Here is a 25,676-nt window from a genome sequence, read left to right on the forward strand (position 1 = left end):
AGAGGAAGAACTATTGTCATCTTCATTATAAGGGGTTATTCCAACGTGCGTATATCGGCCGTGTTTTCCCGCCCGGCCGATATATGCTGTCCTTCTCTGCAGGGAGAGGAGGCGGGCCAGGAGCAGTGCACTGAGCTCCCGCCCCTCGCCACTATTTGCAATGGAAGGGGGCAGAACTTGGGTTGCTATGGAAGTGCTCACACGGACCCTTTTTAGAAGCGCAGAATCTGCACTTCTAAAAAAGAATGGACAACAAGTGCCAACTCGCCTGTCAGCTCTGTGGTGCGCGCTGTCGAAGGTGCTTACCATAGGCTCCTATGGGAGCCGTGGAATCAGGCTGCCAGCACTACGGACGTGTGACCACAGAGCTAGGGACAGCCCAGTCACGCAATCTTTTCCTGCACGTCAGGAGCTCAGTGTTAGAATGGCAAATAAGCAACCAACGGGTGGGCTCATGTCTGTACCAACTAGATGTTCTAAGAAACGGCTTTGTGTCAGAGTGAATGTGGCTAAATGCGAATTTGTGCGCAGAAGTTGGCATATACTAAACCAACTAATAGATTGTATAAACGGTCTAAAGATGTGCCAGAGCTTTTATCCCGCATGAGCCATTGTATTAAACTGGTGCATTTTAAGGACCCTATTTCTATAAGAACCAATGGTTTCCTAGAGAACCGTTCAGATGAATGCATTTTAGAGGTGCAAGGATTTTGCACGTATCAAAGATAGAACATACAACTGCAGGTCTCATCTAAGCTCCGTGGTGCATGCAAGGATAGGACCTGACCTATCTTTGGTGTGTACTTTCCATAGACTCCTATGGGAGCTGGATAACACGCACATCCAATCATGTGAACGGGCTAATTCAAATAGTCGGAAGTCACCCGTTCACGCGATCTTCAGTGCAGTATAGGCACTATCTTTTTATGTGGCCCAGCTGCTTATTCCTCGCACTGATTTTGCTGTGGATCTGGATCTGGATTTAGCCCTTGTGAATTAGCAAAATCTGCGTGTGGAATTTCTGACATGCATTCACGTTAAGAAGCGATATGTCAGCTCTAGATCTTTTTTTTTTTTTTCGAATGCGAATTGAAAATCAACTACAGAACAATCCTGATTCCTATTCAAATAAATTGGATACAGATTTTGGCACAAAATTAGCTGCAGGAACATATTCTGTAAGGCCAGCTGCGCACAGGCATATTTGCATTACGGAATATGGAGCGGGCGGACTCCACATCATCACCTAGCGATGGCGCCAGAGAATCTGTACTGCGCGTGTCCGATGGCGAGCCGTCTGCACCATACGCAGCACAGATGAGCAGAAAAGAAGACAGGTATGTGGGTCCACCGGCCAGGCACAGGGTCAGATTTCACTACGGGATCCCGCATCCGGAATCTGACCGGGCGTGTGCAGCCGGCCTAACACAGTATTAGTACATCTATCACAGTGTGTTTTACCAACTGTTAATTGTTACAATTTAACAGCATATAAACTGAAATGTGTTATTTGCTGTTTTAAAATGTGTATTTTTCTCCCTAGGTGGACCTCTGGATATTATGTCATGTCGTGTGGTAGCAGCGGGTACAATGGAGTTGGCACAAAGTATAGCTCAGGAGTTGCAGACTATTGACTATGGAAGAGATGACTGAAATGTCAGATTGTATCCAAGACTGTGGGCATACGCATAGCAAGTCACTGGCGTACACGTGTACAAGCAAACCCGGCAGAATACTACTGTTGTAAAAGAATTGTATGTGTATTGTTGGTGTGTTTCCAGGATGGGTAGAGCAGATCCTGCTCATGCTTCTGGTACTATTACTTTTAGTTACTTGCATATGTTAAACTGTTCTGGTAAATTTGCCAGAAGAGAAACTGATATTTTACACCTGTCCCATCTTTTTAATCCAAGATGTTATGTGAAATATACTACTAAAATTTTTTATTTTTTCACAATCACTTTCTCATGTAACTGATCTTCTCCATTCCAGTGAATGTTGAACACCGTTGATGTCTTTTATTTGAATTGTAGAGTTGTTCATGGCATTGGGCACATTCTATATTGCTATTACATAAAGATTTGTATGTTAGGGCTCATTCACATGGTTGTAAATATAGAGCATACTAGGCACAGAACAAATCCCTTTGATTTCAATGGGGTAATTCACATGGTAGTACTTTTTTGCATACGTATTTTGGTCAAGTGGAAAAAAAATGCAGCATGTCCTATTTTGGTGCATATTATGCATGTGTAGGCCGTATTTAAGTCAATTGCCCATTTAAATCAATGGGGGCATTCTTGCGTTATTTTTTATTTTTTTTTTTGTGAACAAACAAGTAGAGGTATAGAATATGAACTGCATGATGGGTATTGTCAAAAACTGATTTGATCTTGATAATGGTGCTATCTTTTCCACAGACCAATTACTCCAACAGTAAATGCACAATTGGAAACATCCGACATTGCATTTGGGAAACTCTTGCCAAAGCTGTGACTTTGCATTGCTAATGGCCTGCTTCAAACTACACCCAGTGACAAACGTCGCAAGGATATCTAAATTCATTATTGTAGAACATTGTGTAAAAATGTTTAGTCGCTGATCTACAAATCCGCTTCTCTTTTGCTTTCATGATAACTGCACCAGAGCCTCTTCATCATCACTAGGGGGGTGATTAGTATCCACATCCATGAGTTCCAAATCATTTTCTAACTCTAGCCACACCACTGATGTGCTTGGATGGGCTCAAGTATTGCGGAACCCACCTCACGACACTCGGCCGTCTTAAATATAAGACTCTCCCAATAAACCTTTTGAAGTTTGGCATTAGTGATGTTAGACTTTCTGTAATTCTCATGAATTGCTCTAGCCTCTCCAATGCGTTTTCTGATAAGTTTGAAGCCATTTATTAGCCATATATCGCAGGAATTTTGAGAAAAACTTTTCACACTTCTTTGCATCAGAATTTTCTTAAATGTTCAATATTTGCTCTTTTTTTCTGCGTACACTTGTAGAACTCACTGAGAGGAATCAAATGACAACTCACACGATGTAATGGCACTCCAGGGTCCAGAACTACACTACTTTTTAGCAACACAGCACAACTATTTTAGTACCTCAAGATAGCGGCATATCACCCTAGGTCAGACTTTTGTTGCTAGGTTCATTGGTTCTTCCTTTTTACTATGAGATCTTTACTAGAGATGAGCGAGCGTACTTGGAAAAGCACTACTCGCTCGAGTAATTTGCTTTATCCGAGTATCGCTGTGCTCGTCCCTGAAGATTCGGGTGCCGCTGCGGCTGACAGGTGAGTCGCAGCAGGGAGCAGGGGATAGCGGGCGGGAGAGAGGGAGAGAAAGATCTCCCCTCCGTTCCTCCCCGCTCTCGCCTGCAGCTCCCCGCTGCGTGCCGGCACCCGAATCTTCAGGGACGAGCACAGCGATACTCGGATAAAGCAAATTACTCGAGCGAGTAGTGCTTTTCCGAGTACGCTCGCTCATCTCTAATCTTTACGTATGTCCTTGTACGTGTTGTCTAGAAATTATTTTTTATTTTAAAACTATTTTTATAGTATACCAGCCCAAGTACGGTACCAGCCTTATACTACGTCAAAAAATAATTCGGGAGTGAATGTGTATTTTGTTCCCGTAAATACGCTGTGTATTTACACATCTGAAGTGCGTGTACGCCCATGTGAATGAGCCCTTATTAGATCTCACCAATGTGGAGCACATTTATAATACTCTCAAGCACTGTGAAAGGACTAGCAGCTCGAGAGTGATTCTCTTGTTAGGAAGCCCAAACATTTCTTAATATCTTTTTGTCTGGTTCCCTATGAAAACTGATATGCATTTACCTTGTATGTTGAAAATGCTTTTCTTTTAGACCGTTTTCATAACTCTGCTCTATAATCTTTATCCATGTCAATTTTCATAGGAAACCATACAAAAATTAAAGTTATTGAGGAGTATCTGGTCTTGCTAGTGAGAGTATATGGAAACTAAAAAAAGGCACTTAAAGGGTGTGTGTCATTAAAAAATAATCTGTTGTATAAAGACGCACTCCAGCACTTCATTTGCTTATACAGGGTGTGTATCTCAATACTAGTGCCCTATATTGAAATTACAGTATACCTGAATAGGAAGGCAGGGATGCACTACATGATGGTATGGCACATGGGCCACTGGAGGCCCTGAAACATGGATTTCAGTTTTGTGTTTTGGCCCCTGTAAGGACCAATGTCCACGGGCCGTCTTCACAGCTGAATTAAAGCATGCGGATTTGTTGTGTGGACCTTTTTGATCCGGAAAACAAATTGCAGCATGCTCCATTTCAGTGCGGTTCCCACATGGACAACTTACATTGAAGTCAATGGAAGCTGGCCCATCTGCAATTCAATTGTAGACAGGGGGAAAGCGGAAGTTTAAAAAAAAAAAAACTCCACTGCACAGGTACGGCGGCGCACTGGCTGGTGCTTCTGCACACATCCGCAGTGAAGAAAATAGAAGACCGGTATGGGTAAGCAGAAGACCCGCAGTGTCCTCGGCCGAAGGCAGGGTTGGATTCCTCTGCGGGCTCCTGCATTCAGAATCCGATCCACATATGGACATGAGGCCTAAGGGTGAGAAAGTAAAACCCAATTTCCAAAGTAGGCTGTGAGGAGCAGAAACCCGCTTTCTGCATCTCTAAGTCGCGTGGGACTGCTGCTGCGACTAAAGTAAAAAAAGTGTACTCTAAGCGGTCACAACACAAAATTGAAATCCATGTTCCTGGCCCAGGCGCCTGTGTACCATATCAATGCTTTTCTGTTCAAGTATGCTACTGTTATTTCAATATAGTGCAGCAGTATTCAGATATAGTGCTGGATCTGGCTATCTGACTGCCTCCAGTGTAATGTAGCATAGGCTTTTGATTAAAGAATAATGTAGATGCTCTTGAGTATACTAGGTTTAGTTGATGGTCTATTTATGAGCTTGCTCCCAATTTTATGTATTTTCCCCTTTTTTATATGGTTCTTCTAATGTAGTCTACATTTCACATTATGCCTATGTCTCTTCACTTTGCTCTGAGTCCTGTCTATGGGCAGCAAGTGATAGATCGGTGACATAGAATTGTTCTCTCCTAACTTGCCCTGGAGAGCCTCTGTGTGTTCCTCTGTGATTCAGCTTGTCTCTGCCTCTAATTGATAGGTAGCTCTTACAAGCAGAAGAGCTGTGTGAAGCTGCATCTCATAGCATAGACTGGCAGTTCTGCACACCTCACTGAAAGGAAGTATAGACAGTGTGTGTCAAGGGATTTTTAGAACGTTGTAGCTACAAACTGTATGCATGCACCTACTCGATCACTGCACCTCTGGTGTCTTAGCCTAGAAATCACTCTATAGGTGGAGGGAGTGGGTAATACAGAGGGACAAAGATGGTGGAGCTTGTCTGAGAGATCGGGAAGATTTAATAGATGATGTAATCCTGTTGTTCACAGTCAGTGATTTCTTGTCTACACAGGGGAGCAGGCTCTGGGATGCTGGTCAGACTGGGATCACATGATAAAGCTGCCCATAATGGGAGGATTTAAAATGTATGGATGTAACGGAGCTAGAATAGCAAGTTACACCGCTAGAATATAGATGCTGAGTAAGAAATAGATGTCCAAAAAATATGGAGCTCTTCTTTAAATTAAGCTTTAATAGTAGAAAGAAATCAAATATTTTAAAAACTGTTTAATTTTCCATATCCTTATTGCTATTTAAAAGTAATCCTAAAATCTTTCAGTTTTTATTCTGGCCACTGAGCTTCATCATAGAATGACACTTCTTTTCTTGTAGAGATCACTTTTCAACAGTTCTCTTATTCTCGGCACAGACAAGAATACAATGAAAGGTAACACCTTAATGATGGATCCTGTGTTACCTGCCTCCAAATTATTATAAACAGTAGTTCATGGGAACAGCTCACCAACTCCCCCGCCCTGCAAGTATGCCTACAACACTTGCTTCTGGTCCATGTGCCTCTGGAAAGCAAATCTCAGAGCTGCTGGTAAGATCAGAACAGCAGCTTGGCAAAATGACCAGCCCCCATACTCATGTACATAAAACATAACTTTAAAAATGTCACCTGGTTTTAAAGGGGTTGTACAGAATCATAAGTTATTCCCTGTCTACTGGATAGGGGATAGCTTGCTGATCAGTGGGGGTCTCACAGTTGTGATACTTGCCAATCTCAACAATGGGGTCCTGTTTCCAGGGTCTGCTTCACTGCGGGATTACTGCCTCGACTACGTATGCTTCGCCAGTGCTCCATTCATTCTGACTCCACTGTGGGAGGAAAAGTGACCCACGCATTGACAGGCAAAGAAGGACATGGGTCCCCATTTCTCCAGACCGGCGGGAGTCTCACTGGTGAAACCCCCACTGAAAAGCAAGTTACCCCCCCATCCACATAACTTGTGATTCTGGTACAACCCCTTTAATTAGTAAAAAGAAATATAGGCGGCAAATTCCCTTTAAGTCATAACAGGTTTCACTTTATGGTTAGCCCTTTACGATATTTGAAGGGAACCTGTCACTGGGTTCATGCTGCCCAAACCACGGGTAACATAAACCCTGGACAGGTATGCTTACTCCCCCTATGTCTGTGTTATTCTGAAGGGCTGCAGCATTTCAGAATAAACACACTTTAAAATTTAACTCCTAATAGAGTTCTAAGCCACAGGTGGGTCACGCTAGCTTATTCCTGCCCATAGCATGTTACCTGACAGCTCTTCCCGTATACAAAACGGAAGACAGTTGTAAGTCAACAGGCAGGGGGCGCCTCTTTGTCCTAGAGGTCCATTCCGAGATAAACTTCAAAGTGTGTTTATTCTGAAACGCCAAAGCATTTCAGAATAACACATAGACAGAGCAATAGGCATGTGAACCCAGTCATGGTATCCCTTTAAAGGAATTGTCCAATTGTAAAACTATTGCTGGCGTACCCTCAGAGCAAGCCATCAAAAATAGATTGTCAAAAGCGCGCTGCTCGGTACCCCATACAGTCAGCTGTTTGCTACGTTGATGCACAAGTGCATGGAGCTTATTTTTGCAGGAAGAAGCTAGCTCTGTTTTCACTGCAGTGGTCAGGCTTGGTATTGAAGGCAAAGTTCCCATTCACTTCAGTGTGGACTTTGCCTGTAATACCAAGTTGGGCCACTGCAGTGGGAATGGAGCTGCCTGCTTTCTGCAGAAATCAACTCCAATGCACAAGCATTGGCCTATCCCAGGATCATCACCAGTAGCTAGCTCCTTCGATGTATCCAGCTTTGTTTTCATGAATGTAGATATGTGAATCGATGTATATATTTTATTGCAATTAAAATATACTACAGATTTTTTTTTAGCCCATAACAAACTGCATTCACTTACAGTGGGAAAAAAATGGTGCGAATTCCGAATCAATGATAAAAGAAAAAATTATATATTGGTGCAACCGAAGTGGGTAGGATTGCAATGTTATTAACAACCTGGCAGCACAGAATGCATACAGACACAGTTCTATATAAACCTCCTGGAACAGTGATTTAACTTTAACTGCAGGTCCACTTCTGATTAAACACAAAACATTAATTACTGTATATTTTTAAAAAAAATCCTCTACTGTAATATCCCACAGCTATGTATTTTTTGACATTTGGCACATTGTAAAAATGCCACCCACATAAAATTATGGGTTCATCAAAGCATAGCATTTTGTAGAAAAAGCATAAAACATTGTTTGGGTCTCAAGGTTTGACTCAAGCCGAGCCTGAGATGTGCAGAATGTTCATACATGGCACTTATTCTAATATCAACATGCAAATATCTTCACATAATCACCAGAAAGGAAAAGAACAAGTATCTCCATAGATCCATATACTAGTAAACATATGTGTCATGGGGTAAAAAAAGGCGCAGGGGGCGATTAGATGTGCAGCCACTCCTATTTACATTCCTTTTAGTAGAAAAAAAAACCCCTTCCCTTAATTCTGACAGAATGAACGCCCTCCCTGCGTGATAAAGGGGTTGGTAAGATGAAGACGTTTCCCTGTCTCTCCCCGCTAGTGGGTTGTTTGGAGGATGAACAGGGAGGAGAGAGAACAGTAATTAGCTGTGACCTCTTCCTGCTTCCACTTACAGCATCCTCCTTCCAACTCTTCCCGTACAGAACAGAAAAGCAGAAAGTAAATTATTTCCGTGCTGTGCTCTATGTTCTGCACGTAGCACATTGAGCTAGTATCCTTTAGAAGTTCAGATTCTGAGTGTTTTTATATGCTACACTATCTAAAATCTAGTGCTTATATTAGGACTGTAGTGACGTATCAATTCTTTCAGGATAGTCTTCATATTGCTGCCCAGAAAATCCCTTTAAAAAAAGTGTAATGTGGCGTTGAGTTTTAGGTGGAATTAAGCATCAGAAAAGGCTATTCAGGTAATTATGAATTGTTACATTCTAATAGGAACCCAATTCTTGATGGTAAATGTTTCTTAATGCATTTCACTGAAACCCGGTTTCCAGCGGCAGACAATGTGTAATAATGGTACTTTGCAGACACCAAGTAATGTGATGATTAGTATTTTTATCTAAAGCAAACAAAACGATCAGCAAAGTTTAGCAGACAATAAGGCTCATCTCATTGCCGACCTCTGCTTATAGCAGTGCATCAAGTTGCTGGAAGCCTATGGACTGTGGCATTGCTCTATACAGCAGGTCGTGTTCTAGAATGAAAAGAACTCTGACTGCACACAATCACCATGACAATAAAAGGCTGACCTGCATTTACCACACTCCTGCTACAATTCATTGCTAGCCCTACTCTGCAAGCGCAGACATTTTGGTTTCAATTTTCCTCCCATTAACCCTTTGCCCGCCACAGCCCTTTTTCGTTTTTTCATTTTTCCCCAACGCCACTTTCAAAAAAATCATAACGTTTTCTGGCCACGTAGCTACAATAGGGCTTGTTTATTGCTTGTCGATTTTGTATTTCTCAATGATAACATTTAACATAATGTAATAATGTATTGGAGAACTTTAAAAAAATTCTAGGTAGGGTAATGTGGAAAAAAAATGCAATTTTGCCTTTTTTTTTTTTGCAGACTTTTGGTATGATGGCATTCATGGTGCAGTAAAACTGACATGGTATCTTCTGTGGGTCAGTACAATTATAGTTTCTTTTACTGCTCCAAAAAATAAATTTTTTTATTAATGACTTTGTGTCGCCATCTTTTCACCCCATAATTTTTTTTCATTTTTTCCATTGCTGCAGCTCTGTGAGTGTTGTTTTTTGCAGGGTGACCAGTAGTTTGTAATTGGTTCCATTTTGAGTACATAAATCGTTTTATTGTTCAATTTTTTTTCCCCAGAAATGAGGTCATGCAATTTTGGCATGGCTTTCACCCTGCAGGATAAATAATGTAATATTTTATAAACTTTTACAGATACACAGACTAAGTGATTCCATTTTTTTATGTGACTGGGGAAAAATGGGATTTTTTTTACATTGACTGATTTAAAAAACTTTTTTTTTCATATCCAACATACTGCAATGCTTCAGTATTGCAGTATACTGTAGTTTTACAGACATCAAATTCATTGCAGGTCTGAGGGCCATCGCAAGACGACGGGCTGCTTAGTAACTGAATAGCAGTCTGTAATCTTCTAGTGGGCAGGCGATTTTGGTGTCTTCTCTCTGTTTGGTGATTTATATGCTGGAGCATCTAAAGGGTTAATAGCTGGGATCGGAGCTATCTGTAATCCAGAAGACAGCAGATGCCCAATACGTTTGGCTCCTGAGCACTCGCTACACAAGGATACTAAGCATCTGCTGTATATATACAGAGGATGTCAGAAAGAGGTTAAATGAAAAGAAAAAGGTTTGATACCACGTTAGCCAGTAGAGCACAATGTGATTGTTCTCAGTAAGAGAAACCAAGTAATCTTGAAGATATGATACCTTTTAATGGCTAACAAAAATACATGATGTTGTTGCAAGCTTTTGGACCCTTCAGGATGCCTGGGGAAGGATCCTGGGAGGTTCGAAAGCTTGCAACATCATGTATTTTTCTTAGCCATTAAAAGGTATCATATCTACAAGATTAGGAATGAGTTAAACATCCATTTAGCTTCCTTAATTTTTTCAGATTTTGTATGTACGATTAAAAGATTTTCTGACCTCTTTTAATAACACTTGTAAGGATATTCACATCTTAAATTACTATTTTCTGCTTTGCTTGGAGTGCAGTTCAGGCTGCATAGAAAGTCTATGAGTCTACATCACTTGCCGATAACAGCAGAATGGGCACAGTGCTCACATAAGCTGTTCTGCCTGTTCATTTTAGAGATTGGTGCGGGCCTCAGCACCCAGACGTCCACCAATTAAAACTTCTGACATGTCAGAGATTTTTAAATAGTTTAGTTACATTTTAATGGTGAGGTGGTCATGATTCCACTTTGCCCTCTGCTTTGAAGTCTATAGGAGCAGCAGTCTGAACATGCCATAAATACTTAAAGGGGATATGCTGCAATTACAACCCCTGTTTAAACTTTGCGCTCTCCTTGTATTACTGAGATGGCCTGTCCTGTAGATGGCTGTCATGCAATACTACATTCCTGTTAAAGCAATGCCTGGCTAGCTCTGGCTTTTCCTGGAAAAATTGGCTCTTTGCCAGGGCGTGCTCAAAGGGGGACCCAGAGCAACCAACTGTTTGCCAGGGGGATGCATTTTGAAAAGGTCTTTGATGGGACCACTCTTTTTAAGTTCTCTATGCTACATTTTGTAGCATATGAAATAGATATGCTCAGTTCTGGCTTTAAGACTTTGTGTCTGCACAGGGTGCAGAACGCTCTACTTATCTAGGGGACACATCTTGGTCTTCCCTGCCATGAGAAAGTGTAACAACCAGTCTCACACAGATTTCCAACAAGCTCTTGGGATTTGAAAGCTAATTACATATGTCAGGAAATTCCTCATATAGGAAACCAAATGAAGACTGAGAAGACAACACTTCCTTAGTAAACCGAACTCTTTATTTCACACTTTTAACATATCAGGTCAGAAGAACTATTATACAGTGTATATATGTATATAATTCAATTATAATAAAATGCAAGTAAAAATATATATGATGTCCAACTAGCAAAGTTGGACAAATACAGTGTATATAAAGTGCTTAGCCTGTATAAGGGATATTTAAAACTATATCCATAATAATTCAATTAGTGCTAATCAATAAAATCACACATGTTAAAAGCAAACAGCTACCATAATATACTGTACTCCAATACATAATAAGGCTTATGTTCCCCCCTCCTGTATTTGCAGCATCTCCCATAATTTACCATACACGTCCATATTTCAATATCATCCACCTGATCTTAGTATAGTGCATGTTCATTGCAGAGAAATCACATGTACACTATCTTGAAAATATGCATAAATGATTATCCTCTTCTTATCTTTTAATAAATAGAAAAGTTCTGGCTTGTCCCCCCCCCCCCCCTGCATTTTGATATGGGGACCTGCTCCTGATGCCCCATCTTGTTCAATTTGGCGCCAGTGCCAGTTTAAACTTTAACTCCCTACCCATAAATTGACCCTAACTTCTTTTCTATATTCCCCATTACTACTGGATAGTTTATCCTCTGCTTTTCTTAGGCCTTGGCAGTTGGCTAAGTTGTCACATTTTCATTACCTTGTTGATCCGTCCTCTTGCAGTCCATATTCTATCAATGTGTGAAGGGAGAAATTTGTACTACCACTTGCGCTCTCCTTTCACTTCTCTCAGATTAGGCTTTACAATAGTTCTATATGACCCTGCTGTCTTTCCCCATTTGACTATGTTAGAAAGTATTTGCCTACAGGGGCCATCTTCAAAGGGCCTCATTTTTAAATATATTGCATCCTTAAAGGGGTTGTCCCGCGGCAGCAAGTGGGTCTATACACTTCTGTATGGCCATATTAATGCACTTTGTAATATACATTGTGCATTAATTATGAGCCATACAGAAGTTATAAAAAGTTTTTTACTTACCTGCTCCGTTGCTGGGTCCTCGTCTCCATGGTGCCGACTAATTTTCGCCCTCCGATGGCCAAATTAGCCGCGCTTGCGCAGTCCGGGTCTTCTGCTTTCTTCTATGGAGCCTTTCGTGCAGGATGCCGGCTCCGTGTAGCTCCGCCCCGTCACGTGCCGATTCCAGCCAATCAGGAGGCTGGAATCGGCAATGGACCGCACAGAAGAGCTGCGGTCCACGGAGGAAGAGGATTCCGGCGGCCATCTTCACAGGTAAGTATAGAAGTCACCGGAGCGCGGGGATTAAGGTAAGCGCTCCGGTAAGCTTTCTGTACGTCCCTGCATCGGGGTTGTCTCGCGCCGAACGGGGGGGTTGAAAAACAAAAACCCGTTTCGGCGCGGGACAACCCCTTTAATGACAAACCTCTGACACCATTACACAAGCACTCTTATAGGGTTAGGTGGGAATCAAAAAGATATTCCACTTTGGTCACTGATCTGCTTCAGGGCAAAAAAACACTGTTTGCTCTCTCTATAAGGAGAACCAGTACAAATTTTTGATTACCTAGTATCATACTCCAGATTTGCTATACAAACTCAATAATACAATTCTCAAGTAGGCACCTTGTATCATATATTTTGGGATTGTCTCTTGATCACCCTGTACTGGGCAATGCTTTGTACAATACTTAGGGATTTATTTTGGACATATGGCAGCTTTGAATATCTAGGATACAGTTTCCTATTCAGACAGACAATCTTATCTGCTTTGTTCACTGTAAAATGCCTCGTTCTTGTATCTTAGTTTTGGGAGAAAAAAAGTAACAAAAATACACTTTAAAAGAAAGTGGGCGTATAGGCCCAACATGTCAATAAGCCAAGAACTAATGCTAAATATAATGTTTAGAAAACAGTTTCAAATCGGAAGTGAGCCAAAGCCCCAACACCTATGAGGGGGAGTGGGGAGACGGTCACACTGCGCATGACCGCGTGTGTGAGCTACACGGTCATGCGAAGGACACTCGCTGCCATACATGCTTTCTGACGGCATCACACAGACCAGTAAATCGCTGCGGGACACATGCAGCATTTAACACATACGGTCGTGTGAATGAGACCTAATAGTTAGACTAGACAGCCCTAAAATGCACCAAATGTATCACACTAACTGCTGAATGACTAATCTACTGAATTTGAAGACTGTCTAGTCTAACTTTATACTACCTTTTAGTTGCCTTAGTTTTAAACGAAAAATGCGGTATTTATTGGTGTCATATTTACGCCACACATCCTTTTCTACAAAGAAACCTCCTTTTGTTGGACACAGCAAAAAAAAAGTGTCTAAAGCACATACTAAGTGTAGTGCAAAGCATGATGACAATTTTCTGGAACAATTTGTACCAGGAAACAGTCACATTTTCAATAGTAAATGAGGCTCATAGTTTTTAGGTACAAATATTGAGCAATTTTTCGTTTTATAATGCAGGGTTTCCTAAATTCCTATACTGCGCATGTGTGCCGGCCGGCACTTCTGCAGATATCCGCAGTACAGAAAATAGAAGACTCGGACAGGTACACAGGGTCACCGGCCTCAGGCAGGGTTGGATTCCGCTGTGGGCTCCCGCATGCGGAATCTGACTTGCCCGTGGACATGAGGCCTAACAGTGCAATACTATAGAAATCCTGAAGACCCAACCTGTTGAGAGGTCATGAGGACTGCAGTTTGGGAAAAACCAATATAAAAAGGTACGTCACCTTGAAATACGCCCACATGGAAGACCAGACTGAAAGATATTAATCTAGGAGAAAGTAAAAGAAATGATTACATTACTAGGACAATATAACAATTTTTAAAGATGGATGCACACTTAATAAGATTAAGGCCCAATGTCCACAAGAAGTCTCATTTGCGGAAGATCCGCAAATCAAGCCACCCATAGGGATACATGGGCGTCTGCAAGAGAAATAAAGCATGCAAATTTGATTTGCAGACCTTTTGGTTCGGGAAAAAAAAATCGCAGCATGCTCCATTTCACTGCGGATTCCGCTCGGACGGCTTCCATTGAAGTCAATGGAAGCTGTCCGATCTGCGGCCCATCCGCAGTTGAGTTGTGGACAGGCCGTGGATTCCATGGGAAAGCAGGAGTTAAAAAAAAAGTGAAAAACTCCACTGCGCACGTGCGCAGTGAAGAAGAGAGAAGACATGGACGGGTAAGTAGAACTCCCGCAGTGTCCTCTGTGGCAGGGACGGATTCCGCTGCGGGCTCCCTATCTTTTACCTATCTAGTGTATCTAAAAGCCATACACAGGAGAGCCTTTAATTCATGGATTGAAAGAAACCCACTAATAATATTATAATCTTCCATTAATTTCTAGCCCTGTGCACAAAATCTTTATTGATATTAGTGTATGTAGATACAAATGCAACACGTTTATCATTTCATTGTACTACATTACAGGATAGTAATTGCTCTCCATATTCTCCACCCTTTCTCATTGGCGAGTCAGTAATTTAGACGGCTAATTCCAAATCTAAGACTTTATTATACATATTGTCCATTCTTCTATTTAAAATCTTCAGGTCCTGAAGAATATGTTTTACTCTGAGCATTTGATAGTATGGTTGGGATTCGATTATAGGCTTCTGGTGATTGCTGTCAAACTTTAAATTATTGTGCTCTGTCAGTTTTGTATATCATCACACCGCATTTATCAGTGCTTTTTTGCATGCAGTGTACTATAAATGCTGAGGGAGCCCAGGATGCCCTGCCAGTGTGGTGCACTGTGGTGATACATGGTAACCCACTGCTTTGCCAGTAAGGGTTGTATTCCTGTATGGCGTGACGCACTTGCCTATGGCTGGCATCCTTGGTATCAGTTCACATGTGCAGACTATGTTGTCTGCAGTCATCCCTTCCCCAATCTTAGGTTAAGTGGCTGCACATTAGTCTGCACTGAACATTTAGCTCCCTCATATTGCAATCTTGCTTTCTGCTTGCTACACTGGGATATGGTGATTGAGTCTGCGCTGCAGTATCAGGTGATGCATATTTGGCTTCTTTTTCTGTGAGTTATGTCTTTGTGCATTTTTTTCTCACCTCTGTGATTTTGTATATACTCCACCATTCAAAAATTTTAGAACACCTCAATTTTTTCTCGCTACTTCTGACATTAACACAGTTCAAAAGTAAGTTAAAAACATAAAAATTATGACATTTTTAACCTGACACGCAACAATAGGCTGAATTTATGAATTTTAACCAAAGGGCTTTTTTCAGGGAATACACCAAGGTCAGCTGCTCTCTAGCACAGAATGCAAATTATAATTTGGAATTGAGTGGAAACTATTTCTATACCGGTGTCAACTTTTGTAAATTGCTTTAAACCCTCTGATTTTATATAAGCAGTGTTGGAACAGACTGTATTACAATCTAGGGCAGGATTTGGACAGTTTTGCTTTTCAGGACAGAGCACACTGCTATCATAATGTCAAGGAAAAAAAGCAATAAACCAAAGAAGACAGACAATTCTAACCCTTAGAAGTGTTGGTTTGTCCTACAGAGAAATTGGCAAGAAGGCCAAGGTGACAGTCCATACAGTTTCCTATACCATCAAAAGGTACTTGGAAACTGATAGGAAGATGTCTAGAAAACCAAAGGCCACTACAAAATCAGATACGTTTTTGAGAGTCAACAGTTTGCGTGATCAGCGCCTCACGGCACGACGCTTAATGCGTCAAATAATAAACATGTCTCCATTTCAACTGTGAAGACAAAACTCTAGCGGCAGGTTTGACCGGTAGGAGTATCTGTAACAAAGCCACTGCTAAGATTGCAAAATAAGAAGAAACACTTGCCTGGGCCAAGCTGCACCTCCAGTAGACTTCTGAAGGGTAGAAGAAGCTCCTATGGACTGATGAATCAAAATTTTACATCTTTGATACATAATGAAGGGTTTTTGTACACAGCCGAGTAGGTGAAAGAATGATTCCTCAGTGTGTGATACTAGCTGTCAAACGTGGAGAAGGAAGCATGATGGGTTTTTTTTTTGTTGGATCCAGAGTTGGTAACTTGCACAGGGTGACCAGCATACTGGACAAATAGGCCTTCCACAACATTTTAACCCCTTAGTGACCACGCTATTGTGTTTTTACATCCTGCCGTTGCAGGACATGTATGGAGGGCGATAGCACTGCTATCTCCTTCCATACATCGCAGGTGTCAGCTGTTTATTACAGCTGACACCTGCAGGTAACAGCCCCGTTCAGCTGTGTGGCCGATCGGGACTGTTAAACCTTGGTGAGATCGGGAGAGCTGTGTGGGTGTCATGGCAGCTGGGGTCCTTCTGAAAGACCCCAGGGCTGTCATGGCAGAAGGTTCATATTACAACAAGACAATGATCTAAAACATACTCCTTGGTTATGGCAGAACTAGTCAAGAAGAAGCTGGTAGCCTTTAAAGAATGGAATGGCCTGTACATTCCAGACTTAAAGCCCCTTCAGCTTGTTTGGGATGAACTCCACAGAAGGCTGAAAGCAAAGCGACCTGCAAGAACAGCACATTTGGGAAACAACGTTGGGAAGGAATTTCTGAACAATATCTGAATGCAATTGTTGAAAGAATGCCTTGATTGTGTAAAGCTGTTATATCAGCTAGAGGGGGCTGCTTTATACAGTCAAAAATCTAGATTTTATTTGGTGAAGCAAGGTTAACTCATTTTTATAAATTTTGTTTATTTTTCTATGCTTTCATTTCAAAGTACATTTGAGACATTGATAATGATTAACCATTTAGTTGTTGCCAACTCTGGCTCACCCTATGGATCAACTCTCACCATTTTCGCGTACTAAGTACAGCTTCTTTTAACTGGCAAATAGTCATGCCTGTGTCTGCCATGATTGTGTCTAACCAGCAAGTTCTTCTTCGTGAACCGCTGACAAATCCCAGAATATCTTTCTGTAGTCCATTTGCTCACATGATGTGTCTGAAATAAGGGCCCGTTTACACGCAAAGTTAATCTTTCAAACAATGGAAAGTTTTAGCGATCTTTTTGCATAAAGTGTTAATGGCCACTAATTGCCATTAACACTTTATCATCTTCATTTGCATGTAAAAGGGCCACTAGGAGCTGTTTGGAGAGCCCAGCGTGTGATTTATCCTACGCCTAGCTGTGCACACACCTGCATTGTTCTCGTTGGGGCTGCCAGAAGGTTACAATGTAATTTCCCGGCTCTCATGGAGAAAGCAGCATGCGGTCTATTGAGAGATGCTTTAGCTCTCTGGGGCTGAATGATGGATTTTAAGTTCACCTTAAAATCATTGTTCAGATGAAAAGTGCACAGTTGCAGCATTTTTCATGTAACGATTATCACTCATTTTCACGATTTTGAGCAATAATCATTCCGTGTAAATGGGCCTTTAGATAGAAGTGAAAATTTCAAAACAGAAGCTAAGGACGTTTTTAGCTTGACATGATCTGGTACTTCCATGTTAGTGATTCTCGCTGTCCATCGGATCCAAAGCATTCCTCTCTAGCACCATAATTCAAAAACCTCTATCTTCCGTAATACTTTATAACTGTACAGGCTTTACAAGCATACTTTGCAATGGGAAAAATAATTGCATTTACTAGGCAGTACTTGCTTTTGAATCTGATGTCTTTACTTTTCCAGATCTTGTCCATTCCTAGCCAAGCCACCTGACCCAGTGCCATTCTTGGTTTAATTTCTGAACTGCATTCTCCTTAGTGATTTATCTTGGACCATAGGAATATGTAATCTGTTATAGCATCAATCTCTTCATTGTTCATTTCCAGCAGTTGTTGCGGTCTTTGTCTCTTTGATATTTAAGAGATCCTCTAGCTCACCCCTTTGACTGCTATTATTAATTGCAGATGGTGTATGTTCCGCCCTCCTATTTCCACACTAATTTCTGACTCGGCCAAGCTGCTTTTCCTCATTACCAACTCGGCATACATGCTGAAAAGAGATGGTGACAGAAAGCACCTTTGTTGCACTCCTTTTCTGATTTTGAACCAGTCTGTGTCCCTAAATGGTGTTCTGACTGTTTTTTACTGATTGATATAGTGATCTTAAGCCTGGTTTAGACACAACGATTATCGCTCAAAAAATCTTTTGACGATAATCATTGTGTGCTTTTTTACAGCGCGAGGTGATTGCTCAAACGTTGAATGATCACCTTGCACTCCGAATGCTACAGCATTACATCATACTGCAGGAGCAATTAAAGCATTGCTAGTTGTGGTCCCCCAGGGGGGCTAAAAAAAATAGGATCAATAAAGTCTTATTAATTGTAAGAAAAAAAAAACAGTAATAAAAGTTAAAATCACCCACCTTTTGCCATATCTATAATAAAAAAGTCTAAATCATAAAGCAAAAATACATATTTGGTATCGCCTTGTGCATAAAAGTCAGATCAATCAAAGTAGCGCATTATTTACCCCGCACGGTGAACGTCATCCGAAAAAAAATATATACTGACCCATAGAATAAAGTTATCATGTTATTTTTGTTGCAGTTTGTGCGCTGTAGAAACAAGACGCACTGAAAGATGGCGGAATGTGTTTTTTTTTTAAATTTTACTTCACTTAGAGTTTTTCAGTACATTATACGGTACATTAAATAGCACCATTGAAAAATACAACTTGTCCTGTAAAAAAACAAGCCTCATACAGCGAAGTCAATAGACAAATAAAGGAGTTACAATTTTTTCAAAGGAAGGAGGAAAAAATGAAAATGGAAAAAAAGGGCCGCGCCATTAAGGGGTTAAACTGTGTTAATACCGATTTAAAAATAGAAAAACTTTTGACCAGTACTGTAGATCTATTAGCAAATTATCATCAGTTCTATATACAACCATATCTAAAAAATGGAAAGTAGTGGCAGATGATTCCATCTTAAACTTAGTATCTTTATCAATTTCATTAAGATATAAAAAGACATCGTGGAGTTCAATTTCCGTGTCAGGCCATATCACAAAAGAGTCATTAACTTTTTTGTGATACCCTGTTTCCCCGAAAATACGACGCGTCTTAGATTAATTTTTGTTCCCAAATATGCGCTACGTCTTATTTTCAGGGGGTGTCTTATTTTTCAATGAAGAAGAATTCACATTTATTGTTTAACAAAAAAATGAACATTTATTACCGTATATACTGCACAGTACCGTAGTTGTCACCACAAACCAATATAGCTAGACAAGCTGTGAAAACAAAGCAAAAATTACTCAATGACAGTCATGTCATCATTTTCTGGCACATCATCATAAACATCTGAACCCGGAATCTCCTGCTGAATTTCTTGACACTCCTGGCTCCCACACACTGTCTGGAGACTGTAATGCTCACCCCCTAAGGCTGGAAATACACTCTGTGAGAACCCAGCCTTAAGAATCACACATATGGTTGCCTGACTCACACACAGAGCCATAAAAAAAATAAGGGCTGTAAAGTAACGTACTTGTCTGCAGACAGAAGTTCCTGTACCACTTGTAAGTAGGGATGGTATTGCAGCTTCCGGCCACCAGGGGAAGCTAATCACAGCAGACATGTACAGCAGGAACAGAACGTACAGTATGGACTTTTCCAGCCAGCAAGGGGAGCTCACAACAGCACACTCGTACAGCACAGTAGGGACAGGATAACAGCAGACTGTCTGCAGATCTACCTATACATCTGGAGGTAGGAGACAATGGGTATGGCAGCAGGGGACAGGCCTCTTGACTTGCCTGCACACTTTAGTATGCCTTACTATCGAGGTGTGCCTTATATTTGCGACTTCTGCAAATTTCTTAATGTGTCTTACTTTCAGGGGTGCCTTATTTTCGGGGAAACATGGTATGGCCTGACACTGAAATTAAACTGCACGATTTCTTCTTAGATCCTAATGAATCTAATTTTCATCATTTTTTTTTAATTCCAAGAATTTTATTGGATTTTTGAAAATAAAGTCTGACTAGTTTTTACTGATTGATATAGTGATCTTATGAGCTCTATGAGATGTGTCGGGACACCCATTTGTTTTTTTGGGACATTAACCTCTTTCCCGCTACATGACGTACATTTACGTCATGCAGATGTGGGGTATGTATGAAGAGAGATCGCGGGGCGACCTCTCTTTATACAGTGTTGGCGTCAGCTGTTTATTACAGATGACATGTGTGGGCAATATCTGCTTTCTATCCTATTAAAGTCCTATAAAGAAAAACAGTGTATTCGACCTTATATCTTATAGGCCAGTGTATAGTAATTATAGAGTCCGCAGATGTAAAAATTGTGCACAATTCCAGATTGCAACATAGTTTGACATTGGAGCAAAATCAAAGTAAAAAAAAGACCTCAAACAAATTATAACCGTTAAACCAGTTAACAATGAGGAGTCCATGACTGCATGTTATCTCCCATAACAAATAAGTGGAAACGTGGATGTTCATTCAAGTTTCCCACAAGCTGCAAAACCGTGGGTATGCATGTTGTTGTATAGCATATATACATCCTTTCATAGACACATGTGGTATTAACATGGGTGATGACTCCCTGAATGTGTGGCTAATGGGAGTCTTTCCATTTCTTGGAGATCACTAATTTAGTAGACATTAGGAGGTAAGCTACCACTAATATTTTTGTTGAAGGGAAGTTATCTAAATCTATCAGACGTAATGCCATAATTGGATGTACAGGACAGGTTCTGTTAGTAATGGAGTTTATAATGTGGTTAGTGGCATTTTAAAGAGGTTGAATTTTCTTACAACTGCAGAATATACTGTATGTAATAAGGAGCCTATTCCACCGCATTCCCCATGGAAACATCTGGTTAAGCCTGGTTGGTGTGTACTATCATCTAAAATGTCATTTTATGGCAGCCTTTTGGTGGGAAGTGCAGCGGAATGCTTTATATGTAAGATGAAACGATGACTGCCAATGATCCAAAGTAACAGAGCTATCCAAATCGGTTTCCCCATTTGTGCATTAGATGGTTTGAGGATACTGTAGTCTAGTTTCCCAATTTGCAATAGAAAAAGGAAAAGTATCTAAGTATAGACACATTAGCAGGAATATTGTATAGGTTCTTTTGAGAGAATGCTCTAATTATATATATATATATATATATATATATATATAGTTTTTTTCAATATTATATAGTACAGTGGTGCCTTGGGTTAAGAGTTTAATTTGTTCCGTGACAGAGCTCTTAACCCAAAACACTTGTATGGCAAATCAATTTTCCCCATTGAAATGAATTGAAATGCCATTAATCCGTTCTGCCATTGCTTTCAATAGAGCTGCCGCGACCCCATTGACAAAAATGCTGCAATGCGGAAGCAGGCTCTTAATTCGGACCAAAAAATTGGGAAAGAGCCTGCTCGCAAATCAAGAAGCTCGCAAGCTGAAGCACTCGCAACCCAAGGTATCACTGGACATTAAATGGTACCACAAAAATACAAACTACCACAAAAAATCCCTCAGGTAGCCACGTTGCCAGAAAAACAAAAAGGTTATGACTTTTTCAAAGTAGCAATGAAAAAATAAAAACACAAAAGGACTACAAAAGAAAGGGGTTAATGGCTGTGTGGTATTGCAGGTTTACTCACAAAACCACGTGGCCATCAACAATCAATTTCTAGTAATGCAACGAGTTACTGCGTCTTTAGTACTACACAATCTTAGAATACCTTGTCAAGTTCTCATGAGGGCAAGACTTAAAGCGGCATTGTTAATCATATTAAAAGATTAGGTGCGGGCACATTAAACCCCTGTTACACATGGCTGGTCTTATCCTAGTTAGGCTATAAGCAAATATATGTGTAATCAGTTTTTATTGAAGGTTTTAAATCAATCATTGCAAAGTACAAATAAAAAATAAGGCATGAATTACGTCATGACATTCACCTACCATGCGAGTCAACACTATCAAATCTGCTTTACATCTCGGAGTACGGTCTCCTAGTGCCATGACACACACAGCAGAAAATTGCTTGAAAAGCTCCTTACCGAGACGGCAGTGCATAGAAGAGAAGCTCCCTCATATATCGTTCCATATTAGGACTGGATGGAACTATTGCGGAGGCAAGCTGTCACTGCGGTCCTATATTGTGAACAGACAGAAAATGAACTAAGAGTAAGACCTGAAGAATAGAAGTAGCAAGATGGAAAAAGCAGAGAGAAGAAAATAAGAAAGAAGGGTAAAGGAGCCGGGGGAATGGCGAAAAATTAAGAAAAGCCACCATGCTTTATCTTCTACTTCTTCCTCCTCCTCCAGAGCAGAAGGAGAAGAAAGTGAAGGAAAAGAAGGAGAATAAGCTCAGAAAGAAGAAGAAGCTTGATGGCTCAGTGGCTAGCCCAAGGAGGAAGAAACTTGATGGCTAGTACTGTTGCCTTATAAGACTGGGGTTCTAGGTTCATATCTGACTATGGACAACATAGTCTTTTTAAGTTTTCTGTTTATTCTTCTTGCTCTTCTGTTTCCCTGCCAATGAAAGAACAAGCATGGTGGCTCAGTTAGCACCGCTGTCATACAAAGCTGGTGCTGTAGGTTTAAAACTGTCCAAGGGTGGTGTATTTGTTGACTTTATATGTTCCCTCTGTGTTTATTCTCGCTCTTCTGTTTCTTTGGCAATAAAAAAAAAACAAGTGTGATGGGTGCTAGCTTGCAGGTTCAAATCTGACCGAGGGTGATGATTGTATGGAGCTTTTCAAAGTTGATGTTGCCCTTGATGAGGTTTGAACGTGGGACCCAAACATTGCAAGGCAACAGTGCTAACCACTGAGCCACGTTCATCAGAGAGGAACCACCACCAAAACTGGATGTAAGTGGAAAACTTGCAAAAGCTTTCCATTTTACTTCTGTTTTTAACCCCTTAACGACACGTAGTGTACAGTTGCATTTTCGGCATTTGGCGTTTGTCTGAAGGGGAATCGGGAGCCGATTCGCTGTATACAATGCGGGTGCTGCCTGTTTTTTTTACAGCCGGCAACAGCCGTGCCCGTGATCAATGTCAACGCTGATCACGGCTGCTAACCCTGTAAATGTCACTGTCAGTTCTGACAGTGGCATTTAAATGCCCCAATTACTTTTGTAGGGTCCTGAATGGCCCCCATGCGATGAGATAGCGGCGTGTCGTTCGGTTGCCATGTCAGTCTGGGTCCTTCTGAAGGCCCCCAGATCAGCCATTGTGCCTATCAAGCCATGCCTGTGGAGTCACTTGATAGATTGCCTGTCACATCGCAGTGTAATGTAATAGTGTATTGCATATACCATCTAAGCAATCAGACAATGACAAGATAAAATATAAAAAAAACCTGCCTGCAGTTACAAGCGCCGCCCACTATACGGAGGTCATAGCAGAGGCTTCCGCTATGACCTCTGTGTATTTGTGAAGCTGACAGCATGCGTCTGTTCAGCTGATCGGTCGGGGTCCCGAGCAACGGACCCTAGCCAATCAACTTTTGATGACCTATCCTAAGGATAGGTGATAAGAAGTACTTCCCTGGAAAATCCCTTTAAGGCGTCGTTCACACGGGCGACACAGCATTGCTGCGAGAAAATCGCAGTGATAGCGCATCGCCGGTCCGTACGATATCGCTGCTATTTCTCACGGTTATACCGCGACTTTGTAGCGCTACTTGTGAGGATTTTCGGGGGAGGCTTGAAATATAAGCCCTTCCCCGAAAATACGCCGTAGCTTAAGAAGAAAAAAAACCCACATACATCACCTGTCCCGCGCTGTCAGCCCGGCCGCATCTTCTCCCCGGGTCCCGGGCACAGATCATCTTCTTCTCTTCTGGCCGGTGATTCAAAAATGCCCGCCTCCTGGAAGCGCTGGCTGTGATAGGCTTACGCTTAGCTAATCACAGTCAGTGCTCGATGAATGGCAGTGATTGAACCAATCACAGCCATTCATCGAGCGCTGGCTGTGATTGGCTGATGCTTAGCCAATCACAGCCAGCGCTTCCAGAAGAGGAGAAGATCACTGCCGGGGACCCGGGAGAAGATGCGGCTGGGCTGACAGCGCAGGACAGGTGATGTATGTGTGGGTTTTTTTTTTTTTTTCTGAAGCCAGGGCTTAAATTTTAGCTTTGACAATAGGATTTCCTACTGTCAAAGTTGCATCGCATCGCATGAAAATCACGTTTTGTGCGATGTGATGCAACAGGGAGGAAGGCTCCATAGAGAAACATGGGCTACAAAACCTCACGAGTCGCTGGCATATAGCGGAACCCGTGAGTTTTTTGTCGTTTGCATGCGTATTGCATGCGTAAAGTAACCCATAGGAAGGCATGGGCTTCTCATACATGCGATTTGTAGCAATGCTACAAAATTGCACGACTTTGTCTCCCGTGTGAACGAGGCCTAAGGCTGTATCCGCACAGGCGGTTTTGTAGTGCAATTGTGTAGCGATGTGACAGTGCTATGAATCGCATGTATGTGAAGCCCATGCTTTCCTATGGGTTTGTTTTGTAGGCTGCTACATTGCAAGACTACAAAATCGCGGCATGCTCTAAACAGCTGCGGATTGCTATGTTTTGTAGCCCATGTTTCCCTATGGTGCCTCCTTGTTTATCGCATCGCGGCGCACGACTTGTGACTTTCATGCGATGCGATTTTAACATTAGAAACTCCTATTACCTTTCTTGCTACAAAATCATGCGATTTTGTCGTGTGAGAAGATCGCGGGTAGCAGAAAGAGATGCCACATTTGTGGCAAGAAAAAAGCATCACTGACGCTACAAAATTACATGCACATAGCAGCCATATCGCTGTCGCCCGTGCGGATACAACCTAATACCAACATAGGCCTCCTGCAGACGGCCAAGTCGGATCCCGCTGCGAGAATTCTCGCAGTGGGATGCGTGCCGTGCCCCAGCAGTGACCTGCGGCTCACCCGCTCCCGGCGTCTCCTCCGCTCTGCTATGTGCCGGCTGCCACCCGGCCAGCACGGCGTGTCACTAGTGAGATTTCTGTGCCACACAGAAATAGAACATGCCGCGATTTGTTTACCGCGCGAGTTTTCACGCGGTCAAATCGTGGCCGTCTGCATAGGATTGCATTATCTAATGAAATCCTATGGCAGTGGGCACGGGCGGAAATTCTGCGGAATTTCCGCCTGTGTGTAGGAGGCCTCACTGACCCTGAATAAAGACTACTACAAAGATGAATAATAACACTACATGAGGGCCATATTATACCCTCAGACTCTGACCACATAATACCACCATATTGTTGCTGAAAAAAAAACAGTATACAACACCCAACATATACAGTAACCATATAGTGTAGATAACAGCTTGGTGATTGTGCACACTGTATATATGACCACAGTACTGTTATATCCAGTGATAACAGGTGATGTCTTGTCTGACTGAAGTCGTTCATTTCTCCTTTTATTCTCCATCTGTCCCAGATGCCATGACAACTTCTCCCGGTCACAAATTGTCTTTGCAGAATCTGGCACACAGACATCTTTGACTCCTCAAATTTCCAGCCACCTGGCTTTGTTTTCCATATCTTCAACACAATCTCCCCATCCACCCCAGACAGTAATACTGCTACCCATGGTGCCTCCCACACAGTAAAAGCGCCGTCAATAATGCCCTTCAGGTCCTCCACTCAGTTATTAAGTTCTTTATGGCCTCCATTAACCCT

The 25,676-nt window shown here is 41.7% G+C and overlaps 2 protein-coding genes across 2 annotated transcripts in view; both read left to right on the forward strand.

Moving 5' to 3' along the window:
- The window catches only part of IMPA2 (inositol monophosphatase 2), a 35,914-nt gene extending 33,957 nt beyond the window's left edge, over window positions 1-1,957 (forward strand). Inside the window, exon 8 of the mRNA XM_066579527.1 lies at window positions 1,544-1,957. Within this exon, the coding sequence (XP_066435624.1) occupies window positions 1,544-1,653 (110 nt within the window). The 3' untranslated portion in view covers window positions 1,654-1,957. The remainder of the gene's footprint in view (window positions 1-1,543) is intronic.
- Window positions 1,958-7,753: 5,796 nt separating this feature from the next.
- The window catches only part of MPPE1 (metallophosphoesterase 1), a 69,687-nt gene continuing 51,764 nt past the window's right edge, over window positions 7,754-25,676 (forward strand). Inside the window, exon 1 of the mRNA XM_066579532.1 lies at window positions 7,754-8,438. The gene's annotated coding sequence lies outside the window, so the exon portion shown is untranslated. The remainder of the gene's footprint in view (window positions 8,439-25,676) is intronic.

The sequence above is a fragment of the Eleutherodactylus coqui genome, chromosome 9 (genome assembly GCF_035609145.1).
Source record: "Eleutherodactylus coqui strain aEleCoq1 chromosome 9, aEleCoq1.hap1, whole genome shotgun sequence".
Taxonomy (NCBI): Eukaryota; Metazoa; Chordata; class Amphibia; order Anura; family Eleutherodactylidae; genus Eleutherodactylus; species Eleutherodactylus coqui.